Source organism: Coccinella septempunctata, chromosome 7 (genome assembly GCF_907165205.1).
Source record: "Coccinella septempunctata chromosome 7, icCocSept1.1, whole genome shotgun sequence".
Lineage (NCBI taxonomy): Eukaryota > Metazoa > Arthropoda > Insecta > Coleoptera > Coccinellidae > Coccinella > Coccinella septempunctata.
The window spans coordinates 11,740,453-11,761,512 of NC_058195.1; the positions used below are offsets into that span (position 1 = coordinate 11,740,453).

Genomic DNA, 21,060 nt, shown 5'->3' on the forward strand with positions numbered 1-21,060 from the left:
CTACTTTTTTGAATTCTAAGTCTTATCAATTGTGATAAATTGGAGAGGTGGAAGATGAAACAAAGACAAATAATTTTTCATCATTTTAATTGTATATCCTTATAAGTATTAAAACATTCATTCACTATGTACATCAGAATCCAACTTATAACGGCACAAAATACAGAAAAAAATAGTTAATAGACGCAAGTGTTTGAAGAAACAATTCAGATATTGCACAACACAGAGACTACATATAAATAAATAAATTTGTTTGGAACAAATCCTGAATATTAATTTTGAGAGTTTGGCGTATATTACTAAAAAATAATTTGTAAATAAAAACTCTTGAAACCCCTGTAAGAAATATGTTCATCAAACACGATAGATAAATAAATATGTCTAACGTAATCTTTGAAGAAAGTAATTGAAAAAACAGGACTTATTGATATAATTTAGTCAATAAAATTTCAATATGTTCTTCTAACACATATATTCCACAGTCTACTAAATTTCTTAGAGGTCTATAAAATATAAATGCGTAGTTATCAATCATTTCGACAAAAAAAATTATGGAAATATATTACCAAGAAAAAATTATAAATATTTTAACGTACATAAAATAATAAATAAAAACAGTCACACATACACCCTATGAACTTTTACCTCCATAATTCTTCTATTTTCTTAAGATGTACAACACAAAGATTCAAATCTGAATCAACATTCAATCTGTTTAAAGGGCTTAAAATTTCGAAACGGAAATATTGGATCAAACTAAAAGAAGCCTTATACATATATCCTAAAACTGTAACAAGACAAGTATTTTTCCTTGTAAATGAGAATAGGTATGGGAATTTTAACTATGAAAAAATTATATATTAATCGGAAAACCAATTATAAATATTCCAAGGTATGAGTAATAGCCATTTTCGAATTGGACATAGTGGAAAATATACCGAGTTGAACTTTTCAACTTCAATTTTCCTAATACTCGAAAATCGAATTGAAAATTTCAATGCTTACTTGTATCATATAATATTCGCCTATTCTATTTTTAACTCTGTACATCAACTGTAAAAGAGGATGTTTCAAACTCATCATTATGATGAAATAATATGATTAATTTATTCACCATTAGCTCCTATTTTAAAAAAATTAGTTTTTCGTTTTATTTCATTTTCCCATCTTTTTGGAGTGCTTTCATTATTTTCATTTGATTATTATGTACTTAATCAACTAGTTCGAAAACGCTAGACAAATTAGTAAATATTCGAAAAAAGTTCTCGATGGAAACTTATTTTTTTAAATTCCTTGTATTCAATTGTGCTATCACAAATCCAAGGGATGATAAACTGTTTTGTTTAATTGAAAGTTTTGACATTATTTGAGCCCTTTTTTTGTTTTGTTCTTGCATTTATGGTTTCATCGCAGAACTCCTCAACTACAAAGATATTAAAGCTTTATATCAACACTATGTCAAGTCGCAATTTATAGACCAGTTACAAGAATGTCATTATAAATTACTGGTCCATTAAAATATTTAAACCTCCATTAATTGGGTTACATAAGCCGTTTAATGGAGGATTAAAATTTTAATGGATCATTAAATAATAATTGACGTTTCTTTAACTGGCTGTATAATACTTTAGTTGTACCATCAATGTTTACACAAAATCCCGAATAATGTAAAAAATCTTACTATGAAAACACAATATAAAGTTTCTATCACTTGGATTTGATAGCTGCCAAGGTTCAAGGATTTTAAAATGATTCAGGCAACAAAACAAATATAATTTAAGAAAAATCGTTTCCATAGTAAGGGCTTTTTCCAATATTTACAAGGTTAAGCCTTTTTGAACTCGTTCATTCAATCTTTAATCAACTTCATCATCAAGATTCTTCATCTGCACTATTCTTCATTTTTTTAAAAGACCAACTGTATTTGTTTGAGCTTCAAACTGAATCTTCTTGTGCTTAATCTTTTTCATCAGAATTTCTGGTCAAAGATTCTTTTATTGATTTGCTACAACTCTTTACTTCTGTTTGATTTATGTCATCCTCATTACAAGGTTTTCGGTCATCTGGATTGTTTTTAGATGTAACTGTTTCCCCAACGGGTAAATCTTCAGTAGTCGTAGATTCTTTTGAAGGAACATTATGACTCTCGTTATCTATTTGATTACTTTGATCTTCATCACATGTTACTCTCATTCCAGTCGTCTCTATTCCTTCAACAACAGGGTCTTCTTCAACATTTGGAGAAGGGTTGTTGACGGTCTCAACTTTGTGATTCACTTTTGTGTCCAACATATTTTCTTTAGTATTCCCCTTGACTATCACTTTTTTTATTGCAACTCTTCTCTTTCCATTTATTCTTTTCCTACCTCTTGTTATAACTCTGGATTGAATGTTTGAATTGGAAGTTTTACTTCTTCCTGAGAAACCATTAATTTTGTTTACGCTTTCAACCTTGCCCGTACTGGTTTGTTCAGAGGAAACATCATCTGCGATAAGAATTGTTTCTTGGACATCCTGCGCTTTAGTTTCAATATTTTCGATCTCATTAACTCCGGCATCTTGAGCACAATCCATTGTGGAGTCAAATGTAGTAGATTCGGTAATATCACTTGTCAAGTCTTCGTTCTTGTTTAATTCAACATCGCTCTGTTTATCATTGGTTCCTGTATTTGCCCCTAGCTCAACTTCGAGAAAATCTTCACAGATAAACTCATTTTCTTCCTCGTCGCTATCTTCTACGTAATACGGAATGAAACTTCTTTTTCTTCTAGAACGATTCAGTACGCCTGGGACCTCCTCACACTCATTATTACTTGCGTTCGCAGTTGTCTCGTTTTGATCTGTGAAAAATATTTCACTCTTGTTGTCTAATTCTGGAGCGTCTAGTTTGGGGATGTTTTCATCTTGGTTATCACTGTTATTTTCTAGTGTTTTATTTTCATCTTCATTTATTTCCTGTTCTGTCTTTATAGTTTCTGAATCTTCAGTTTTTACATTTGAATGTCTCAATTTGTAGTGTCTACTAAGGTAGTTTTTCGAAGGTGTTCTATAGCTGCACAAACCGCATTTCATGCCTTTCTTCTCGTGTTTATTCTCTATATGTTTATCTAAATTTCCCTGAGTTTTCGACGCATAATCGCAGTAATCGCAAGCGAAGTATCTACCCTCATTCGGTCTATATTTATACGAAAAATTACGACTAACAGACATATGCGATCTGGGTACACCCGAGGCGTGTATGCTACCTTTTAAATGCATTCTAAGACTGGTGTAGTGTATGGTTTTAAACAGACAGTTCGGTTTAGGACAAGGGTAATAGTCGTCAGTTTTGTGAAGACTTTCAATGTGTTTTCTCAGTCTGAACGTGGAGCAACCTTTGTAATCACAGTATAAACAGGAAACTCTACTCTTTCCAATACTGTGTTGCTTGATGTGCTTCCGTAGATAATTAGGCCACTTCGTGGCAAATTCGCATTGCGGACAGCGGTAAGCGTTCTCCTTGGTATGCTTATGACGGTGAATTTTCAAAGTGTAAAGGCTTCTAGCCTTATATTCGCAAAATTGGCACTTGTACTCTCCATTCTCCGCTTTAACCTTAGCATCATCGATATTATGTTCCTTCTTCAAGTGAATTTTGAGATTTCTTCTTTCGGACGTTTTGAAATCGCAATGTTCACATTGATACCTCTTCTCTTGCTCGATGAACTCCGCTGGGTGCTTTCTGCGGATATGACCTTTAAGGTTACCTTTCAAAGTGCACTTATGGTCGCAATATGGGCACTTATGTATAATTTCACGAGTGTGCACAGAATTTATATGATCCCTCAGACTACTGAAAGATAAACTTCTGTGGTCGCAGTATTGGCAAGGGAATAGTCGACTTTGATCTGTATTAGGTTTGGTGCTTCTTTGTCTGCCGGTCAAGGTTTTAGGTTCATTGTGCCTCTTAATATGGACTTTCATGTAATGATTCCAAACTGTGGAATAAGGACAGTGCGGGCATTTAATGACGTTCTGTCTGGTATGTTTGTTGATGTGTTTTTTCATAACCTGCTGATAGAGGGTTGTATAGGAACAATATTGACACGAGTACACTTTCTCGTCCTCCTTCTTAATATCGTCGACTTCGATCTTCAGATCGTGCTTCTCGTTCAGGTGTATCTTGATCTCCGAAGCCGTCTCCGATACGAAATCGCATTCCTTACAGTGATACTTGCCGTTCTCGTCCGGTTTTAAGCCGTGCTTCCGTCTGACGTGCATCTTCAGATTCCCGTAGACTGCGCATTCGTAATCGCATTCCGGACACTTGTGCATGTTCTCCCTGGTGTGCTTAGAGTTGACGTGCAACTTCAACGATCCCATCTGCGTGGCCACGTAGCTGCAATACTGACAAGGGAAGGATTTGACCGCCGCTACCCCCTGCTTCCTGGTTTTGAAATTGTCGGCGTTGTGCCTCTGGATGTGGCTCTTTATGTACGCCCTCCACGTCGTCTTGAATTCGCAGTGCGGGCAGTTGTAGATGTTCTCTCTGGTGTGTTTGTTCTGATGCACCTTCAGGGTGCTCAGATTGATGGCTTTGTAGGGGCAGAAGCTGCAGGGGAAAGTGGATTTCGCCTCCTCTTCCTTCACGTCCGACTTGGCGGAATGCTTCCTCTTGATGTGGAACTTCAAGTAACCGTACCAAGTCGTCTTGAAATCGCACTGGTTGCACTTGTATTCGATCGCCTTCGTGTGTTTGTTCTCGTGAATTTTGAGGTGACTCAAACTGATAGCTTTGTAGGTGCAATATTGACACTGAAAATCCTTCTTTTCCGTCGATTCACTCTCATTATTCTCGGTGTGTTTCCTTTTGATGTGGAGCTTCATGTAAGTGACCCAAAGCGTGTTGAATGGACAGTGGGGACACTGATGCACCTTCTCCCGGGTATGCTTGTTCATATGCTGCCTCAACAAGGTGGAATTTTTCGCTTTATAGTCGCAGAAACTGCATGGATGTTCTTTGCTAGGTGGAGACTTCTCCCCTTTGAAATGCTTGTTTTGAATGTGCAATTTGATGTATGTCGTCCATACCGTTTTGTAAGGACAGTAAGGACATTGGTGTTCCTGCTCCCTCGTGTGTTTATTAGTGTGTAATTTGAGAGTACTGGGAGTTGCAGCTTTATAGTCGCAATACTGACATGGATACTCCTTCGCGCTCCCAGAATCCATAGATTGATCACTGTGTTTCCTCCTAATATGCATCTTCAGATACCCCTCCCACAAAGTATTGAATTCGCAGAAGGAACATTGATGTTTCACCTCTTTAGTATGCTTGTTCATGTGATTCTTCAGAGCTGTAGCACTGCTGGCGCAGTAATCACAGAATTCGCATTTTCTCTTTATGATCGGCTTGTCGTCGTCTTCATTACAATGTTTACACTGAATGTGATCTCTGGTGTTCCGAGAAATTGTTGAATTGTAGGGACAGTGAGGACACTGATAAACGACGGATTTGATGTGACGATTGTTCATATGGGAGGTTAGTAATTTCGGATGGGCCCCAACATAATCACAATAGTTGCAGGGGTACAACTCAGCCTCACGTTTATAAGCGAAGACGCTTATGTCCGATGTCCCAGGTTGGTTCATGAAGTGTTCTTCTGTCTCTGGAATAGTGTATCTGGAAAATAAAATGAACTTCAACTGTGATAAGATTGGAAGCAAAAAAGACTCAACATTTCTTCTTAATCATCTTTTATTTTTCATGAAAATGAGCTTTCGGACAAACGAAATGTGGCTGCAGTTGAACAAACGAAATGGTTCTCACATAATTTTTAATTGGGCAGTAAAAAATTTAATTTTCTCTTAGCACGAGCCAGATCAGGAAAGGCCAAAAAAAGCCCGAGAAAATAAAGATTTTGACGTTTACTAAACGCAAGAGTAAACATATCCACGTCAGTTTGACAATACTGTCAAAAGTAAAGTTAACACTGATGATGGACAGGGATGGATAGTATCCATCCTCATAGAGCAAAGAGTAATTTTTTGGCCTCGGTATTTATGGAATTCATTTTATTATGGTTTTTTGGGGCAACTCGGCCTAACAGGTTGTATTTCACTCTGACACTCAATATTTAAAGCTATCACGGAATATAAAATTAGCAAAATATCAAACGATCCCATTACTGGAAAATTAGCTATACCATCGGTACAACAGATTTTGTCCCACATACAGCCAGTCAATATATACAGAGTAATCTTCAGAAAAAGACCTTATACAAAACATGTGAAATTATAAGTAAGATAAAGATAAATTTGTCGAGCAAAAGCTGTTCTGGATAAATCAACCTTCAATAATTCAATAATAAAACATAGTAACTCATTTATATACAATAACAGGGTGGCAATAAAAACTGAGTAATCCAAGTTCATACATTTTCAAATATTTGCCAGCTATAAGGTCAATTATTTGAAACAACTGCAATTCTTGAAATATGTACATATCATGTTTTTATTGACGTTAATTTGTGCTGAAAAATCACATTTGACGCTATGATTATTAACGTCCAATAGAACTACTACTGGTTCTTATTCAATTTCACAACAATAGTTGATGTTGAAACAAACTAAATTTCACATTGAGATTGATCAGAGATTCAAGAATAAAAATTCTCAATTTATTTCGTGAATTATCAATAGGTAACATAAGATTCGTCATATTTGATTCTGTGACTATTGTATGAAATGTTGCTAGTAAACTAGATTCCTTTAAATAGTACAGATGTGTTGAAATGTGTTTGAGAAACGTATTTCTAATAACTATAATCTATTGTGGTGAGAACAGCTCTGATGGGGACACAATAGATCTTAAGATTGCAGTGCAATGCAACCCCCGTATAAATCTACAACCTACAACTAATAACTAGCAAAGAAGTTATGACTGCAAATAGCTGTTTGAATACCATCTCATTAATTTTCACTGAATAAATTTAAACCATAATCCACGATTTCAAAATCTCATAAAATCAAATATTCTCATAGTTGAAGAAAAAAAAAAGTGAATTGAGATCAAATAAAGGACTCACCCCTGAATGAGGGGCCAGTTTTCAGCATCTCCCACAGCCGAAGATGTATCTTGAAAATTATTTTCAATGCATTCATTTTGAAAACCGTCCATTCCCCCTTCTGCATAATTACCCTGTGGTTCAAGGTGTTCCTGTTTAGGTATGAATAGCTCGTTGGTGGCATTTCCTTCTTCTTCATATTGATTGATATAATTCTCATCATCTCTGAAAATGATTAATTGTGTTCTTCAAGAATTCAAATTGAAGGGGAAAAATCAATAAAATACTATTGAATAATAAACGAATATTGGTTAGTAATATACACAAATAATAATTAGTAAAAACCTGACGGGCTAATATTTGATTAATTAATATCAACTCAAGAAGGTTTTCATTTATTTCTATTTGAAGTAGCCTACACATTTTCTGTATTATGCTCATCAGCTGGATCATAGTCTTCTATTTCGGTCTTGACAATTGAAATGGTTCCATCGTCATTTTCCCAGCTACTTCCCGTGATGGTATCCATCTTCTAAAGTTTTGAAGAATAAATATCCTTTTATTTATTTTAACATCGCCATTTCTTATATAGAAAATACTGACATATTGACAAATAGTCGGTAAACACAGGAATGTCATTGACAATGACAGAAGAATTTAACTCTATGATGCATGAAAATGGGGTTAAAACATAGAATAATCTGTATTTGATTTGAGTCTATGGCATGGGACAAACTAACCTTTTTGTCTATGCAAAAAAAAACAAATAGTTCCAATGGATTTGAAAAATTTCGAACTTTTCAAACAAGGTGCTGAAGCTAAAATCTACAAAGGATTTTATTTAGGAAAGCCAACTCTAGCCAAAGAAAGGTTCTCGAAAAGTTATCGACATGCTGAATTGGATAATTTAATTACGAAAGAAAGAATGAAAGCTGAAAGTCGTGCCATAGTTCGTTGTAAGAGTGCTGGTATAAGGACGCCCGCGATATATTTAGTTGATTATAAAAGGAAAATAATATTTCTTGAGTATTTTGAGAACCACATTTGCCTTAAAGAATACATAGAACAACATCCTGATGAGGAATCGCTGAAGGACTTATCTCGAAAAATAGGAAATTTAATTGGCAAAATGCATTCGAATAATATCATCCACGGAGACTTGACCTCATCGAATATGCTCTTAATAAAAAAGAATAGTGAAAAAGAATTCGTAATAGATAATATAGAATTAGTATTAATTGATTTTGGATTGGCACATATCGAGTCTAGTCCTGAAGATAAGGGGGTTGACCTTTATGTATTAGAGAGAGCTCTTATTAGTACTCATAGTGTAGCTACGAAAATGTTCATCAATATTCTTGAAGGTTATAAGGAAGAGAATAAAAGTAGCTTTAAAGAAATATATTCTAAATATGAAGATGTTAGAGCCAGAGGAAGAAAACGCACTATGATAGGGTGAAAATTTTGATTTTCTTTACTTAAGGTGTGTAGTGTTGTAGAAGGAATTATAATGTTATATTTCCCTATATGACATATTTAGGGTTAAGCCTTTAAAGTGATAATTATATCATACTGACAGTCTATCAATGCTTTTTCCTGACCTACATCAACAGAGAATATTTAGAGGCATTCCTTCATTGCCATGTTCAAATGGTAAATGTACCATTCAAAGATTATAGAGTTAGGTAACTAAGTAGACTAACTCTATAATCTTTGGTATATATATATATATTCTTTTGAATGTCAGCAATACATTTTTAGTTTTCAAACAATATAGCATATGTATGAGTTTTAGCAAAGGTTAGTGTAACGGGGTACCATACAATTCAGAGTATGATACAAGAGCTTAGGGAAAAACCTCAGTAAAAAAACCCTGTCTCCCCGTGAAAAGTGTAGTGATGACAAATTTGTTTACAGAATAAGCTTTAAATACTGAAGGGCTTCCTTTCCATTGACATAAAAATTTCTTTATCCTCTTTCCATATCGAAATAATATCTGAAACAAAGAAACAGAGCAGAAAACGAGAAGAAATTCGAATAATAAAGCCTTCATCCAAACTTATTTCCAGATTTGATGATGACTGAAGAAAAAAATAAATAATCATAGGTACATAACTTGTTTTTCAATTGCATTGGGAGGAATATCATCTCTGCGTCAAAAATCTTCTGCTGATCTTGGTGGAGGATCACCCTCGTCGTCAGAAATGCCTTCAGTACTCAAATTAATAATAGCCAAATCTTGCTTTTGACTGGGAGGGCCTTTCGACCAGGTCCAGTCTTCCAAGTGATGATTCTTCTATTCTTCAGTTGTTCGAGGAACGCTACAGGACCCTTTATATTGGGGAATCATCTCCCATAGATATACCAGTGGTTATTCAGTAGAAAATTGACTTGTAGATTTCTGGACTGATGTTCAACAACAAGAAATATTCTCACAAGAAACATTCAATATAAATTATATTTCTCTTCAAATCATACATACACAAGATCAGTCAATAAATTAACAGTTGATAATGATCAAGTAAGGAAAATTTTTCTTTTATCTGCAAACTGGAGAATTGTATTAGTGTATACATAATGCCCATCTTGAAATGTACATTAAAGTCAATTTTATAGAGGCAATTTTCGCTTGTTTCAAGACTTGTATCATAGGATTTATTATCTTTCTCTACATCTATTTATTTCTACAATCAGTGAAAGTGCTTCTACCTTCCTCTGTATATATCCAGCTTGATTTAATTGTGATTAGTTTCACATAGGACCTCTAATTAAGTTGCTCATAACTATAAGTAGAAATAAAAGAATGTTGATGTGATAACTGAATGAATAACTTCCTTGTCAATCCTTTTCTTAGACTTTTTTATATCCAAAAATTAATTATTTATTCCCCAAATTTCAAATTTTGAATACACTCACTAACGGTTTCAAGTTCTGGTAGATTGTCAAAATGAATGTTGTTAAAATCTTTATGTTCCTTGTTTTCATTCACTATACTTTCCAGTGACTTAGCTTTTTTGAGCTCTGCAAAGTTCTCAACACTATTCAGAGAGTCATTTAACACTTTTTGCAGACCAAAGCACTCATTATCATTATTTTCTGATTTTGTTCTATTTCGTACTCTTGTCATATAAGGCATGAACCTGCTGTGTGATTTAGTTTTATATTTTCCGCAGGCTATCATAACATTGCTGATATACTTTGTATTTATTTTCAGAGTACTTGAGCATGGATAAGCAGAAATTTCTTTTAAATATTCATTTCTGGAATTGGTAGAAGAGGCTAACATGCCCAGTTCTTCAAGAGCAGAATCCAAATCATTCAGTTGTGGAGTGTTTATCTGAAGAATAATTGAATCTGAACAATTTGTACTGCAAAATATGTAAGTAAACACCTACTTCAGACACCTCTTTGATTTCATCGTACTGCATTTTGACGAATTATGGAAAGAGTTATATCAAGATTGCCCAAAAATTAGCAAAATTCGAGATTCACCATTGTTCACGAAATTTCACATTTCTTTCTATATTTGTTTATATTTTTTGTATGGGCAAGTTTGACATCTTTTAAATGACAAGTGCATAGAGGGGCTCTACAAAACAAGACACTTGTTCTTGCTATCGTTCTTTACAAAAATAAGAAAAATAAAATTTCAAATAATCGATGGTTATTCGGCACATCATAGGTTATGTTTCGTCTAACCTATCTTTCGTGATATCAAAATAAATTAAATGTGCCAGTGTCGACCAGCAAATCCTTTTTCAACATGCCTTTTTTCATAAAAGAAAAATCAAAGAAGAAAAAAAATAACAAACGTGCCAAGAATGTAGATCCAGGAAGTAGTAAAAAACGAAAGCTGAATAAAAGTGATGACGAAATAACTACTAGTGAAGATGAAGATCCTGATTTGAATGGTGATATAGCAGACTTAACTTCTGAAGAAGAAAATGAATCTCCTCAAGATAAAAAACTTCGATTGGCGAAAATATATTTGCAGGAGATTGAACAGATTGAAAGAGAAAAATTGGGTAAGGATGAAGAAGTTGAAAAGAGCATCATTTCTAAACGTTTAAATGAAAATTACCTGAAAGAAATTGGAAAATTTAGAAGTTTGGTAGCAGAAACTTATACAGAAGATAAAATAGAAAAAATAGATACTTTGAAGTGCCGAGAACAAAGAAATTCAATTACATGTTTATGTATATCTTCCAACAATAAATTTCTTTTTACTGGAAGCAAAGATGGTATTGTTGTGAAATGGAATATAGAACTTAAGAAGAAAGAAAAAATTATTCCCTTCGTGAAACATAAATCTGATGAAGTAATTGGACATAGCAATAGAATAACTTCAATTGCCATATCGTTTGATGATAAATACTTGGCTGTTGGGGATGAATCATCTGATATAAAAATTTGGTGTCCAAATGATTTATCGTTCTTGAAAACATTTCAAGGGCACAACAAAAAGGTGATGGGAGTATCTTTTAGAAAAAATTCTCATACTTTATATTCCTGTAGTGCTGATCGGACTGTGAAAGTGTGGAATTTAGATGAGATGACATACATCGAAACTCTATTTGGACATCAAGACATTATTTCTTCAATCGATTCTATGTTTAAAGAAAGGGTTATAACATCCGGAAGTAGAGATGGTACTCTTCGAATATGGAAAATCCCTGAAGAGTCGCAATTAGTTTATAATGGACATAGTGGTTGTATAGATATTGTTAGGCTTATAAATGAAGAACATTTTATTTCTGGAGGCGAAGATGGTCAAATAAATATATGGAGTTTCATGAAGAAAAAACCACTTTACACAATCAAAGATGCTCATGGAATAGACAGTGTAAACCAGCAACCGAATTGGATATGTAGTATTGCTACTTTATTTAATACAGATTTATTTGCTTCCGGATCCTTCAATGGTACTGTGAAATTGTGGAAATTGACATCAAATTTCAGGAAAGCGGAGCTTTTATTCGATATACCGCAAGTTGGTTACATAAATTGTATGGCATTCACATCAAACGGAGATAAGTTGATTGTAAGTTGTAGCAGAGATCATAGATTTGGTAGATTCACCTTTTTAGAGGGACAAAAATTTTTTAATTGTATAAAAGTAATTTCTTTTTTGAAGAAATAATTGTTATTTTGCAAACCAATTCAAATATGAATTGGATCTGCATTGTTTTCGTGAAAATAAAGTTTTTATAAATATCCTTATCTTTTAGTTAAATGCCCATATTTCGAAGATAAGCTGATCATAAAGATTTATACCTTAATTTAGTCAAGTAGTATCATGAAATAGTATTGTCGAAGACACGTCATGATTTTAAAGCAATGAGATGATTGAACACCTGACATTTCGAATAAAGAATACTTATTTCAGCATTCATTTAATGGATTCAAGAAAATTTATAATAACCAATTGATACCGCTGATTTTGTTTGTCAAATGATCCAGATATATACATTAAAAACATAGACATTAAAAACTATTCTGCGCGTTCCACAACTCTGATGTGAAAACCACACCAGGTGTAGATTGTAAAATGAAACATCCAAATGGGAAAAGAACTATTTCTTTATTCCAAAAAAAAATATCAACTCAAACAGTTTTTTACACTAATGATTATAATAATCATAATAATAATGAAATAAAACCCATACATTTGTTTCACAATATGATACACGCTAATCTAAAATATGTAAATACGAAGCTGTATAATGTTAACGATGTTTTAGAAATCCCTATGATAATTTACATAGTTCTTAAGAACTTGGGGCAATGGTAATTCTTGTATCTTCTTTTTCATTGGGATGGAAAAACGGCTTTTATACATTCTCCTTTCTGGTATTTCATCTTCACTTTCTGAATCAGTAGACATATCAGGCTCAGAAGTGACCCTACGCCATTTAACACTTCGAGAACCACCTTGCCTACTCGATCTTTTTGCATTTCTCGACTGCTCTGTATCGCTCACAGTCACATAAGGTACCCTGTTAATATGATCCGTTTCCTCCATGGAAAACCCTCTTTCGTTGTCGTTAGTCTCGTTGTCTGACGATTCGAGAATTTCATTCTCATCTCCTAAACCGCTGTCCATTTTTTTCCTATCAAATGTGCTTCTTGATTGACTTGAATTGGTTGCGTCTGATTCGGAACTTTCAGCCCAGCTGAAAGAATATATATAATTATTTCAGTTTAAAGTTTTTTTAACCTATCTGATCATAACGTTAAAGTGGTCATTTTATACCTGGAAGAATTCAAATTGGACTGTCTTTTATTATCTTGATATGATATGGAACTACAAACAGATCCATCGTTTGCAACCATGGAAGCTGACCTAGCATTGGGATTCTCACCCATTTCTTCGCATGTTTCACTTCCATCTCTTTCTGAATCTATCACTACTCCGCCATCGCTATCAGCTTCCTCAGTGAAGGAGCTTCGGTTTCCCTATAAGATTTCATCGTCTTATTATTCTTGCAACATTTCGATATTCAAGTAGGGCTACTATGAGTTGGAAAAAATGATTTCATGGCTTTTTACAGTGTGTGGCATTTAAAATAGTCGAATAAATAGAAATTGACTCTCACATCGCTACTTCTAGAACGGGCCTGTCTCCTTTCTTCGTCGGTTTGGGTGCTGCTTCCAGCCTCCGTCCTTGAATCATCGGTGTGTTGCATTGTGTCGTCGCTATCGTGCGACGCGTCCCTATCCCGATGTTTCAGGGCCTCGAAAAGATGTCCCAGCAGGTTGTTATTCCTGCTGAACTCCCACCAACCGGGACCCGATAGGTCATCGTCGGAACTGTCGTCCAGCACGGGAACTATGTATCGTTTGATCAGCCTCCTGTTCTCCATAGCCTCCCTGAAAATAGGCTCCTTCACGGTGGGGGTCCTAGCGACGTGCGGTGTCTCCCTCTCGATGTTCTGGCGCAGGATGCTGCGTATCAGATTGCGGGATAGCGCCTGTAAACTTGGCGGTTGGATCTCGACTATAAAAAAAAGGAATTACTGTATTGAACGATTTTCGGGAATTTCGATCAACTGGCACTCTACCAAAAAGTCTTCCAAAAGGGGATTGTTGAAATGAAAACGGTGTTTGTTAGGAGTTCAAATAAGTTTAGGTCGTAAATTCAATTCCAACCGAACTTGTCGCCTCAAATCCAATATTACAACAGCTGGAAAAATTGTGACATTCGAAGCTTTTCGGCATGTTCCCCTGAATTTCTCTTGAAGACGGTATTCAAGATTGCTATAGAGAAAATACTCCCCTACACTTCTCACCTTTGATTCAATTCTTTGAACTGAAGAAAACTGCATAAGCGAATTGATGGATTGCGAAGAAGTATGGTTGAGCTACTAAAAAGTGACGGATATTGATCTCAAGGGTATAAACACGAAGTGAGCAACGTGGCAGAGAATAAAAACGAAAACTCAAACCTTATATTATGTTGCAGTTTATCTGCTGGATATTTTCACGAGAAACCTTCTTTATATAGAGTAGAACTCATCAAAATAAATAATTTCACCAAAAATCGCCTTTATAAAAAGATTTCTAAGTCATCATCACGATATGTTGCACAGGCATGCTAATAATAATTTCCTAGTTTGAGAAATTTTCGCTACGACGTTAATTCTAGCCTTAGAAAGCTAGTGAAATGGACTGCGACTATTTTAAAAACGTCATGAAAAAATTAAGAACAAAATCAATGCAGCACCATGTGAGTTATTTCTTGAATACAGCAAGATACGTTAAAAAAAATTCGACTACTAATAAATCCTTACCCTGCTTCCAAAACGAAGTCTCAAAATGGTTCATCCCTGGGACGCACTTTTCTAGGACGAGATAGGCACATTTCGCTGTACGTTCTACTACACAATGAGGTTAAAGCAGCGAATATCAGAGTAATCTGAGCGGTAATTGCAATGGTTCCAAAGTCACATGACAACAATTTTGCAATCATTAAATCTTAACAAGGGTGGGCAGAATGTTCAAACTTGATGTGGATAAGTCAATTTTTTTTCAGATAACTTGTGATCAGATTCTTAAAATGATGTCAAGGCGAAAAAACCGGAATATCTCATAATAATAATCATTTACTCAACAGTTCTCAAAAACAAGCATTGTTCATTTGTCATCTACAATGAATTCTTAGGTCACTAATTATAGTTTATCTGGTTTTCAGATTGAAAAAATAATTAAATGAATGAAAAATTATACTTTATTCAAGTTTCACCCAAACGGAGTGTAAAAAGAATTATTATCAATGACTCTACACAGAGAAATGCAATTATAACACATACATTTGTAAGCCTTGTTAGATCTGATGATGAAACTAGGTGAACTATGCTTTTTCCAACAAAGTTGAAATTTTCTCCCATACTTATACAAATACTTACGTAATTTAATCAAATCTTGGGTTGTCTCATTTTCTCTCAATAAATTTGCAAAAGATACAGGTAGCAAGGATTTGGATTCCCATTGAGTATCAGAAGTGCGCTTGTACTGCATCAAATTTTCACCAATTGGTACCACCAAGATACCACCAATCTTAATGAGATTCTTTAAATATTGCTCATATTCTACTGGACAAGCGGCTCCACAATAAACTCTATCATACAAACGAGTCTCAGTAAGGCACAAACAATTTGCTGAAATAAATTATAATGTACAAATCAGTAACTCCAATAATGATTCATTTTTCACTATTTTTTAACGGGTTCGTTGGATGAAATAAGTAGACGCAGAAAAAATGTAGCACACTGAATTGTGCCCTTATTTCATCCAACGAACCTGTAGAATAATGAAATATATATCTTTATTCTCAAGCATTCATATTCATTCAGTATGATAAACTATTCAAGATTTTCTTTATAAAAACTCACTCGATTCTATCACTCATATCGACATTCACCTACCTCTCGCAAATACTGGCTCACAGAAATCAAACTCATCCATTGCACCAGAATACTTCTTGAAGTCTTCCAATTTCTTATAAGCATATTGTACTACATCTTCATGATATTCAATACCATGATTGATTCCTCGTGAACCTAATATGATACCCACTACAGTACTCAAGTAACCAGTTCCAGAACCCAAATTCAAAAAAGATAATCCTGGTTCTAAGCATAAGCCTTCTATCACCTCACTATAGATACAAGGAGCTGATATATGTAAGTGACCACACTTCCAAGCTGCATCTTGATAAGCATTTCCTCTGCTATCTGGCAAAAAATATTCAGCCCTATCCACTGCCCTAAACGCAATCTCGGCACAAGACGACTTTATGTAATCGACTTGGACTAAATTATCTATTAAATCTTCATTACTTTTCCCAGTACTTACTATACCTCCCATTTTATAAAAATGTCCGTCGTTGATACGGTGCTAAATATATAACTACTTGAAATTAGCGAGAAATGATTTGTTGAGCAATGTGAAAAGTTGCGTTCTATAGATTGATTATTGTATTTTCTGAAGTCATATTAGACTTCTCAAGAATTCGTTTTTTTCTAATAAGAAAGAACTTTGATGAGATCTCACCAACATAAACACCATAGAATCAAAAACAAAAGTGACAGCGGTTTGTTTACAAAAATTGATCCGAAGATGTGGATGTCCTTGATCATAGATATGCGATCACAGACAATAAATTCTTTTTTATGGCAATTTTTCATTCATTTCCAACCAGAGACAAGAAAGTCGGTAACGTATTTTTATAATTTTTGACAGTTACATTTTTCCATTATTTTTTTCTTAATCATTCAAAATGTTCTCGAAGGTTTTGCAGCATTCGAAAGGTGATTATCATATTGAGTTATTAATGTTTTTTGTTAGTATCATAATTAATACTGTCGAGAAAATCTGGGTACTATGTATGGAGGGTAGACTGGTAGAGTATAGTAGTATAGAGCATAGTACTATGATAAGCAGAACATGTCGAAGAAATTTCGTTACGAATTTATTTCAACGAATATAACTTATAAAACATATTCAAATCATTTTTTCAGTACTTCACATAATTTATCATATACAGGTCCAAAAATTTTCCAATAGGCCGAATTAGTCAGATGCAAATAATCGTGTAGGATGAAATGTGGTATGGATTTATCATTTTGAACTATATTTTCGTGAATTTTCACCACGTGGACATTTGGAGTCAACATATCTGCATTATCTGGATTGCAAAATTTATCCAGGAGAAAAGTATTCACTTGATCATTCCTTTCTCTGTACGGATTCGGATATTGCCCTCTTGGTAGTAGAGTCTGCAAATTAACATCAATATCAAAATTCTAGAAATAATTGCTAGTCATCGTCCGGATTTTCGGACTACTGGTTATTTTATAATGAGATAGCGAATTCGTCTTCAGACAAAGGCTATGCTTCAGTAAAGGAGAGCGCAAATCATATATCATTGGTATTTTTCGTCGGGTATAACAATGAATGGAACCCTATATAATAAGACGTCCGCACAAACAGTAAAGAAATAACTTCAAATCAAAAATGTTCGAAATAAGCGATCCCAATTTTCATACTAGGTTCCTTGGATCAGTCACAGGTTTTCCGTCATTACCATGCGCTTCCAACCAAATGCCATCACCCCGCTCTAGAAGCCTTACTCACTATTTATATTATACATATTATGTATTATATTTATAGCTCTATTTACTATTTGACTAGATCTCGGTTAAGTACGGATAGCCGTAGTAGTTTGAGTTTCAAATAACTGATGAATTCCGAGCTATATCCAAATCTCTAGTATGAGCATTCTAACCAAAGATATACCCAATATCTTTGATTTTATCAATCATTTTTTAGGGAGATTAGTGTATTGTCCTGTTTACGATGCAAGTAACCACTGTCAATTTTTCAAGGCCAAATAAACCTAACCTTATCAATTTTCAAGATATCACAATGATAATTAGATTCTATATAAATGAATTCACACTTTTATAATGTTATGCATGTAGTCAGAAAACTGAATAAGCTCTCGATAAAAAATATCATCCCTCTGAAATATCCAGATCCTAAAAGAATGTCCACGAAATCAAAACTTCTCAAAGAAGACTGTCTCCTCGCGAAATGTAAACAATTACCACCGCCACTGTCTCAAGATAAGCACAAAGGGGAAGCTGGCAGAATAGGAGTATTTGGAGGAAGTCTGGAATACACTGGAGCACCCTATTATGCTGCCATAACTTCACTAAAAGTGGGGGCAGATCTAGTATACGTCTTTTGCATGAAAGATGCTGCTACTGTTATAAAAACATACAGTCCAGAGTTGATTGTTCTTCCGTTTTTGGATCATAAGGAAGCAGCAGCGAAGATAGAACCATGGTTGGATAGACTCCATGTTGTCCTCATCGGTCCAGGTTTAGGAAGAGATGAACCGACCTTCAACGTGATCAAACAGGTGATAAATTCGTGCAAGAAGTTAAAAAAACCGATGGTGATAGATGCAGATGGACTGTTTCTGCTTTCGAAGGATATCAATTTAATCAAGGACTATCCAAATAAACTGATTTTGACCCCGAATATTGTAGAATTTTCTAGGCTTGTAGGCAGTGCAGATAAACAGAAATACAGGAGCAATTCAGCAAAACTTTTCGATTTATGTTCAAATTTAACAGTTCTTGTTAAAGGACAGGAAGATCTAATATTTGATAAGATGGTCGAGGCCAGAGTTACTGGTTCAGGTTCTGGTAGAAGATCTGGTGGTCAAGGGGATTTATTAGCAGGAGCTATATCCACATTTTTGGCTTGGTCTATGCAGAAAGAGGTGTCGGCTGAATGTGAAGATACATACGATGATAGAGCCTTAGTTGCCACGTTCGCTGCATGCAAACTAGTGAGGGAATGTAACAGACTGGCCTTTTCCAAACTTGGGAGGAGCATGACGGCTCTGGATATGACACATGAAATCCACACGGTTTTCGATTATTATTTTGAGAATAAGAAAAATGCTATTGGCAGTGTTTTTGATTGAGCACTAATTATTTTGGATTAATCATGAATTGTTTATCAATCAATAAATATGTATATTTCAATTTTAGTCACTTTTTCGATATTGGGGGAAATGGAGAAATGAATTGTACTTACCGGTAAAATAATAGCAACATTCCCTAATTTCTGCTTGATGTTTTTGATTATTTCAAGAATTCCTTCGTAAACTTCATGAGGAGTACAGTCAGTGTTATTAGTGCCAACAAAAAGAACGATAGCTTTCAGTTTGGAATGAAAGTCTAATTCACCGTTTTGTATTCTCCAGAGCACATTCTCAACTCTAAAATTATAAGTAATTCACAGATATTAATTAATCCAGTCACTATTTCGAAACTACAAAAATTTCACAAGACCAGAATTCAGATTGTAAATGTAAATTTCAAAGCAGTTTTTACCTGTCTCCTCCAATACCGAAATTACAGCAGTGCAGGGAAACGAACTTTTCAGCCCATATTGTTGAAAACTGAAGCTGCTGTATAATCGAATCTCCTATGAAAAGAACTTCAGGCTCTGAATTTTGAGCTTCGTTGAGGTATCTATCATGCTGTTTATGAAAAGGATATTAAGGTTGGTAATAGAACAAAAATTGTTACATACATTATTAATACAAGGTTTCTGTACAATAATATACATAAATTAGAAACATTGGAGTTGATGGCCATTTTCATTATAAATGGAATATATAATAATCCCTGTCCCAGTTAAAACAGAAGAGAAAATCAATCTCATTGACCTATTGTACATCTTGACTGGAAATTAGATTGAACTGAAAATATTCAAGATGAAAGTAGCTTTTTGAATAATCCCTGTATACAAGTCTGAATATTGTGATTATAATTCGACATTTTTTACTGAATAAGTGGCTTTCTGTCATAGAAGGCGCCATCGGGGAACATACAAAAAAAAATCAGGTAATACCAAAAATCAAACTGATGGTGCGAAAATACATGAATAAAAAAGAAACATACCATACTTTGCCACCTACCATCTCCAACTTCATCTTCAGGTGGCTGTGCTAAAATACAAGGATTCATTTCGACACAAAAACTTAAACGTAGCAGTAACGTAAGAAATATGAAGGAAGTGGAATGAATTAAGCTCTAAATCTAAATTGAGGAAGTGTTTTAATATCTTGCGTATGCCCTACTAAAGTGCCTATTTATCATCGCATTCCTGTGGTGAAATAGAAATATTTGTTGTTATTCAAATCTACTTTGCTATGCACAATAATTAATTTAATGAGTATTATACATCATACATACTAACTACTGGCTAATTGAAACTTTTCTCCAGTTTTTTTTTTATTTCGAACAAATGAATGATGAATTTAGGTTATGTGCATGCACTGCAAAGAATAGTGAGTTAGCCCACCAATCTAAAACCTTTGATGCAAAGTTGTCAGTAAAACTGGAAGTAAGTAAGTAAGTAAGTGTATATTTTGTAATGTAAGAAAAGACCCTTCGTAAAAATCCATCCTTTCATGAACTTTCCATTCACACCCACGAGCTGTAAAATTCAGATTAATATTGAGTATTAAATCAATCACTAATTCTAATGCAGCAGCAGCTAGTAGGACCTTATAAGGATGGTTTGTACAAAGGTGGGATACTTCTATATGACGTGATTTCAATTGAAAATTTAACTTCTTAATCGAGCATTTTTCGGCATTGTTTTGCTGAGAGAACAGTTTCCTTGGATACTGTTTCTTTCGGGAAAATAGGTACATTTCAGAGCGGTTTCCCAATGAACCAAACTGAAATGTTAGCCCAAAAATAGCTTAATGGTAGGTTTCTGAAACTTACTATTGACTGCTACACCTACATTTCATTAATATGCGGGAGGTATATCAAAACAAAACTGCAATCCTTCCTTATTGTTTTCAATTTTCAACTAAATCCGGGCCTGTTACTTTTTGAAGCTTTGCTCACAGAACACACGTTGCCTTGAAATATCCATAGAAAACAATAATTTGTTTTTCTGTGTTTGAGATATTTTCTATGTT

At 34.4% G+C, this 21,060-nt stretch overlaps 7 protein-coding genes across 12 annotated transcripts; 3 read left to right on the forward strand and 4 right to left on the reverse strand.

Moving 5' to 3' along the window:
* Positions 1 to 70: 70 nt before the first annotated feature.
* Positions 71 to 7,685, reverse strand: LOC123316579 (zinc finger protein 26-like). Its single transcript, XM_044902727.1, has 3 exons — positions 7,463 to 7,685; positions 7,065 to 7,268; positions 71 to 5,659 (listed from the first exon to the last, which is right to left on the reverse strand). Exons 1-3 carry the CDS (start codon positions 7,570 to 7,572, stop codon positions 1,957 to 1,959), a joined length of 4,017 nt encoding a protein of 1,338 aa, XP_044758662.1. The 5' UTR covers positions 7,573 to 7,685; the 3' UTR covers positions 71 to 1,956.
* An 86-nt stretch (positions 7,686 to 7,771) lies between these two features.
* On the forward strand, positions 7,772 to 8,626 carry LOC123316818 (EKC/KEOPS complex subunit Tp53rk). The gene is made up of 2 exons (XM_044903060.1): positions 7,772 to 8,011; positions 8,069 to 8,626. Exons 1-2 carry the CDS (start codon positions 7,819 to 7,821, stop codon positions 8,500 to 8,502), a joined length of 627 nt encoding a protein of 208 aa, XP_044758995.1. The 5' UTR covers positions 7,772 to 7,818; the 3' UTR covers positions 8,503 to 8,626.
* An 857-nt stretch (positions 8,627 to 9,483) lies between these two features.
* Positions 9,484 to 10,595, reverse strand: LOC123316851. The gene is made up of 2 exons (XM_044903109.1): positions 10,439 to 10,595; positions 9,484 to 10,380 (listed from the first exon to the last, which is right to left on the reverse strand). The coding sequence occupies exons 1-2, from the start codon at positions 10,469 to 10,471 to the stop codon at positions 9,925 to 9,927; spliced, it is 489 nt and encodes a 162-aa protein (XP_044759044.1). The 5' UTR covers positions 10,472 to 10,595; the 3' UTR covers positions 9,484 to 9,924.
* Positions 10,596 to 10,729: 134 nt separating this feature from the next.
* On the forward strand, positions 10,730 to 12,257 carry LOC123316529 (U3 small nucleolar RNA-interacting protein 2). Its single transcript, XM_044902646.1, has one exon. The coding sequence runs from the start codon at positions 10,807 to 10,809 to the stop codon at positions 12,181 to 12,183; it is 1,377 nt and encodes a 458-aa protein (XP_044758581.1). The 5' UTR covers positions 10,730 to 10,806; the 3' UTR covers positions 12,184 to 12,257.
* Positions 12,258 to 12,605: 348 nt separating this feature from the next.
* On the reverse strand, positions 12,606 to 16,643 carry LOC123316227 (protein-L-isoaspartate O-methyltransferase domain-containing protein 1-like). 2 transcript variants are annotated; one of them, XM_044902166.1, is made up of 6 exons: positions 15,968 to 16,643; positions 15,449 to 15,700; positions 14,834 to 14,920; positions 13,640 to 14,040; positions 13,297 to 13,499; positions 12,606 to 13,216 (listed from the first exon to the last, which is right to left on the reverse strand). In XM_044902166.1, the coding sequence occupies exons 1-6, from the start codon at positions 16,407 to 16,409 to the stop codon at positions 12,781 to 12,783; spliced, it is 1,821 nt and encodes a 606-aa protein (XP_044758101.1). In that variant the 5' UTR covers positions 16,410 to 16,643; the 3' UTR covers positions 12,606 to 12,780. The 2 variants fall into 2 exon arrangements, with proteins under 2 accessions (XP_044758101.1, XP_044758102.1); XM_044902167.1 differs by lacking the exon at positions 14,834 to 14,920 and having other exon boundaries at positions 15,968 to 16,640.
* A 354-nt stretch (positions 16,644 to 16,997) lies between these two features.
* On the reverse strand, positions 16,998 to 20,956 carry LOC123316229 (platelet-activating factor acetylhydrolase IB subunit beta homolog). 5 transcript variants are annotated; one of them, XM_044902171.1, is made up of 5 exons: positions 20,880 to 20,956; positions 20,027 to 20,073; positions 19,454 to 19,602; positions 19,155 to 19,338; positions 16,998 to 17,320 (listed from the first exon to the last, which is right to left on the reverse strand). In XM_044902171.1, exons 1-5 carry the CDS (start codon positions 20,884 to 20,886, stop codon positions 17,051 to 17,053), a joined length of 657 nt encoding a protein of 218 aa, XP_044758106.1. In that variant the 5' UTR covers positions 20,887 to 20,956; the 3' UTR covers positions 16,998 to 17,050. The 5 variants fall into 5 exon arrangements, with proteins under 5 accessions (XP_044758106.1, XP_044758109.1, XP_044758108.1 ...); XM_044902174.1 differs by having other exon boundaries at positions 20,861 to 20,894; XM_044902173.1 differs by having other exon boundaries at positions 20,044 to 20,073; positions 20,861 to 20,886.
* Positions 17,830 to 19,107, forward strand: LOC123316228 (ATP-dependent (S)-NAD(P)H-hydrate dehydratase). Its single transcript, XM_044902169.1, has one exon. It carries the CDS (start codon positions 17,992 to 17,994, stop codon positions 19,039 to 19,041), a length of 1,050 nt encoding a protein of 349 aa, XP_044758104.1. The 5' UTR covers positions 17,830 to 17,991; the 3' UTR covers positions 19,042 to 19,107.
* Positions 20,957 to 21,060: the final 104 nt, after the last annotated feature.

Bases quoted from the DNA above. Each gene is read 5' to 3' on its own strand.
- LOC123316579 (XM_044902727.1), bottom strand. From the start codon at position 7,572: ATGGATACCATCACGGGAAGTAGCTGGGAAAATGACGATGGAACCATT. The intron at 7,269-7,462 runs GTAGGCTACTTC...AATCATTTTCAG, and splicing joins GAGCATAATACAGAAAATGT to AGATGATGAGAATTATATCA. The intron at 5,660-7,064 runs GTGAGTCCTTTA...TTTATTTTCCAG, and splicing joins AACTGGCCCCTCATTCAGGG to ATACACTATTCCAGAGACAG.
- LOC123316818 (XM_044903060.1), top strand. From the start codon at position 7,819: ATGGATTTGAAAAATTTCGAACTTTTCAAACAAGGTGCTGAAGCTAAA. The intron at 8,012-8,068 runs GTATAAGGACGC...TAATATTTCTTG, and splicing joins AGTTCGTTGTAAGAGTGCTG to AGTATTTTGAGAACCACATT.
- LOC123316851 (XM_044903109.1), bottom strand. From the start codon at position 10,471: ATGCAGTACGATGAAATCAAAGAGGTGTCTGAA. The intron at 10,381-10,438 runs GTAGGTGTTTAC...ATTATTCTTCAG, and splicing joins AAATCAAAGAGGTGTCTGAA to ATAAACACTCCACAACTGAA.
- LOC123316529 (XM_044902646.1), top strand. From the start codon at position 10,807: ATGCCTTTTTTCATAAAAGAAAAATCAAAGAAGAAAAAAAATAACAAA.
- LOC123316227 (XM_044902166.1), bottom strand. From the start codon at position 16,409: ATGGGAGGTATAGTAAGTACTGGGAAAAGTAATGAAGATTTAATAGAT. The intron at 15,701-15,967 runs GTAGGTGAATGT...AATTTATTTCAG, and splicing joins TGAGCCAGTATTTGCGAGAG to CAAATTGTTTGTGCCTTACT. The intron at 13,500-13,639 runs GTGAGAGTCAAT...GAAATCTTATAG, and splicing joins CCCGTTCTAGAAGTAGCGAT to GGAAACCGAAGCTCCTTCAC.
- LOC123316228 (XM_044902169.1), top strand. From the start codon at position 17,992: ATGAATTCACACTTTTATAATGTTATGCATGTAGTCAGAAAACTGAAT.
- LOC123316229 (XM_044902170.1), bottom strand. From the start codon at position 20,092: ATGAATCCTTGTATTTTAGCACAGCCACCTGAAGATGAAGTTGGAGAT. The intron at 19,339-19,453 runs GTAAAAACTGCT...TTATAATTTTAG, and splicing joins TTCGGTATTGGAGGAGACAG to AGTTGAGAATGTGCTCTGGA. The intron at 17,321-19,154 runs GTAAGTACAATT...GTTAATTTGCAG, and splicing joins ATGTTGCTATTATTTTACCG to ACTCTACTACCAAGAGGGCA.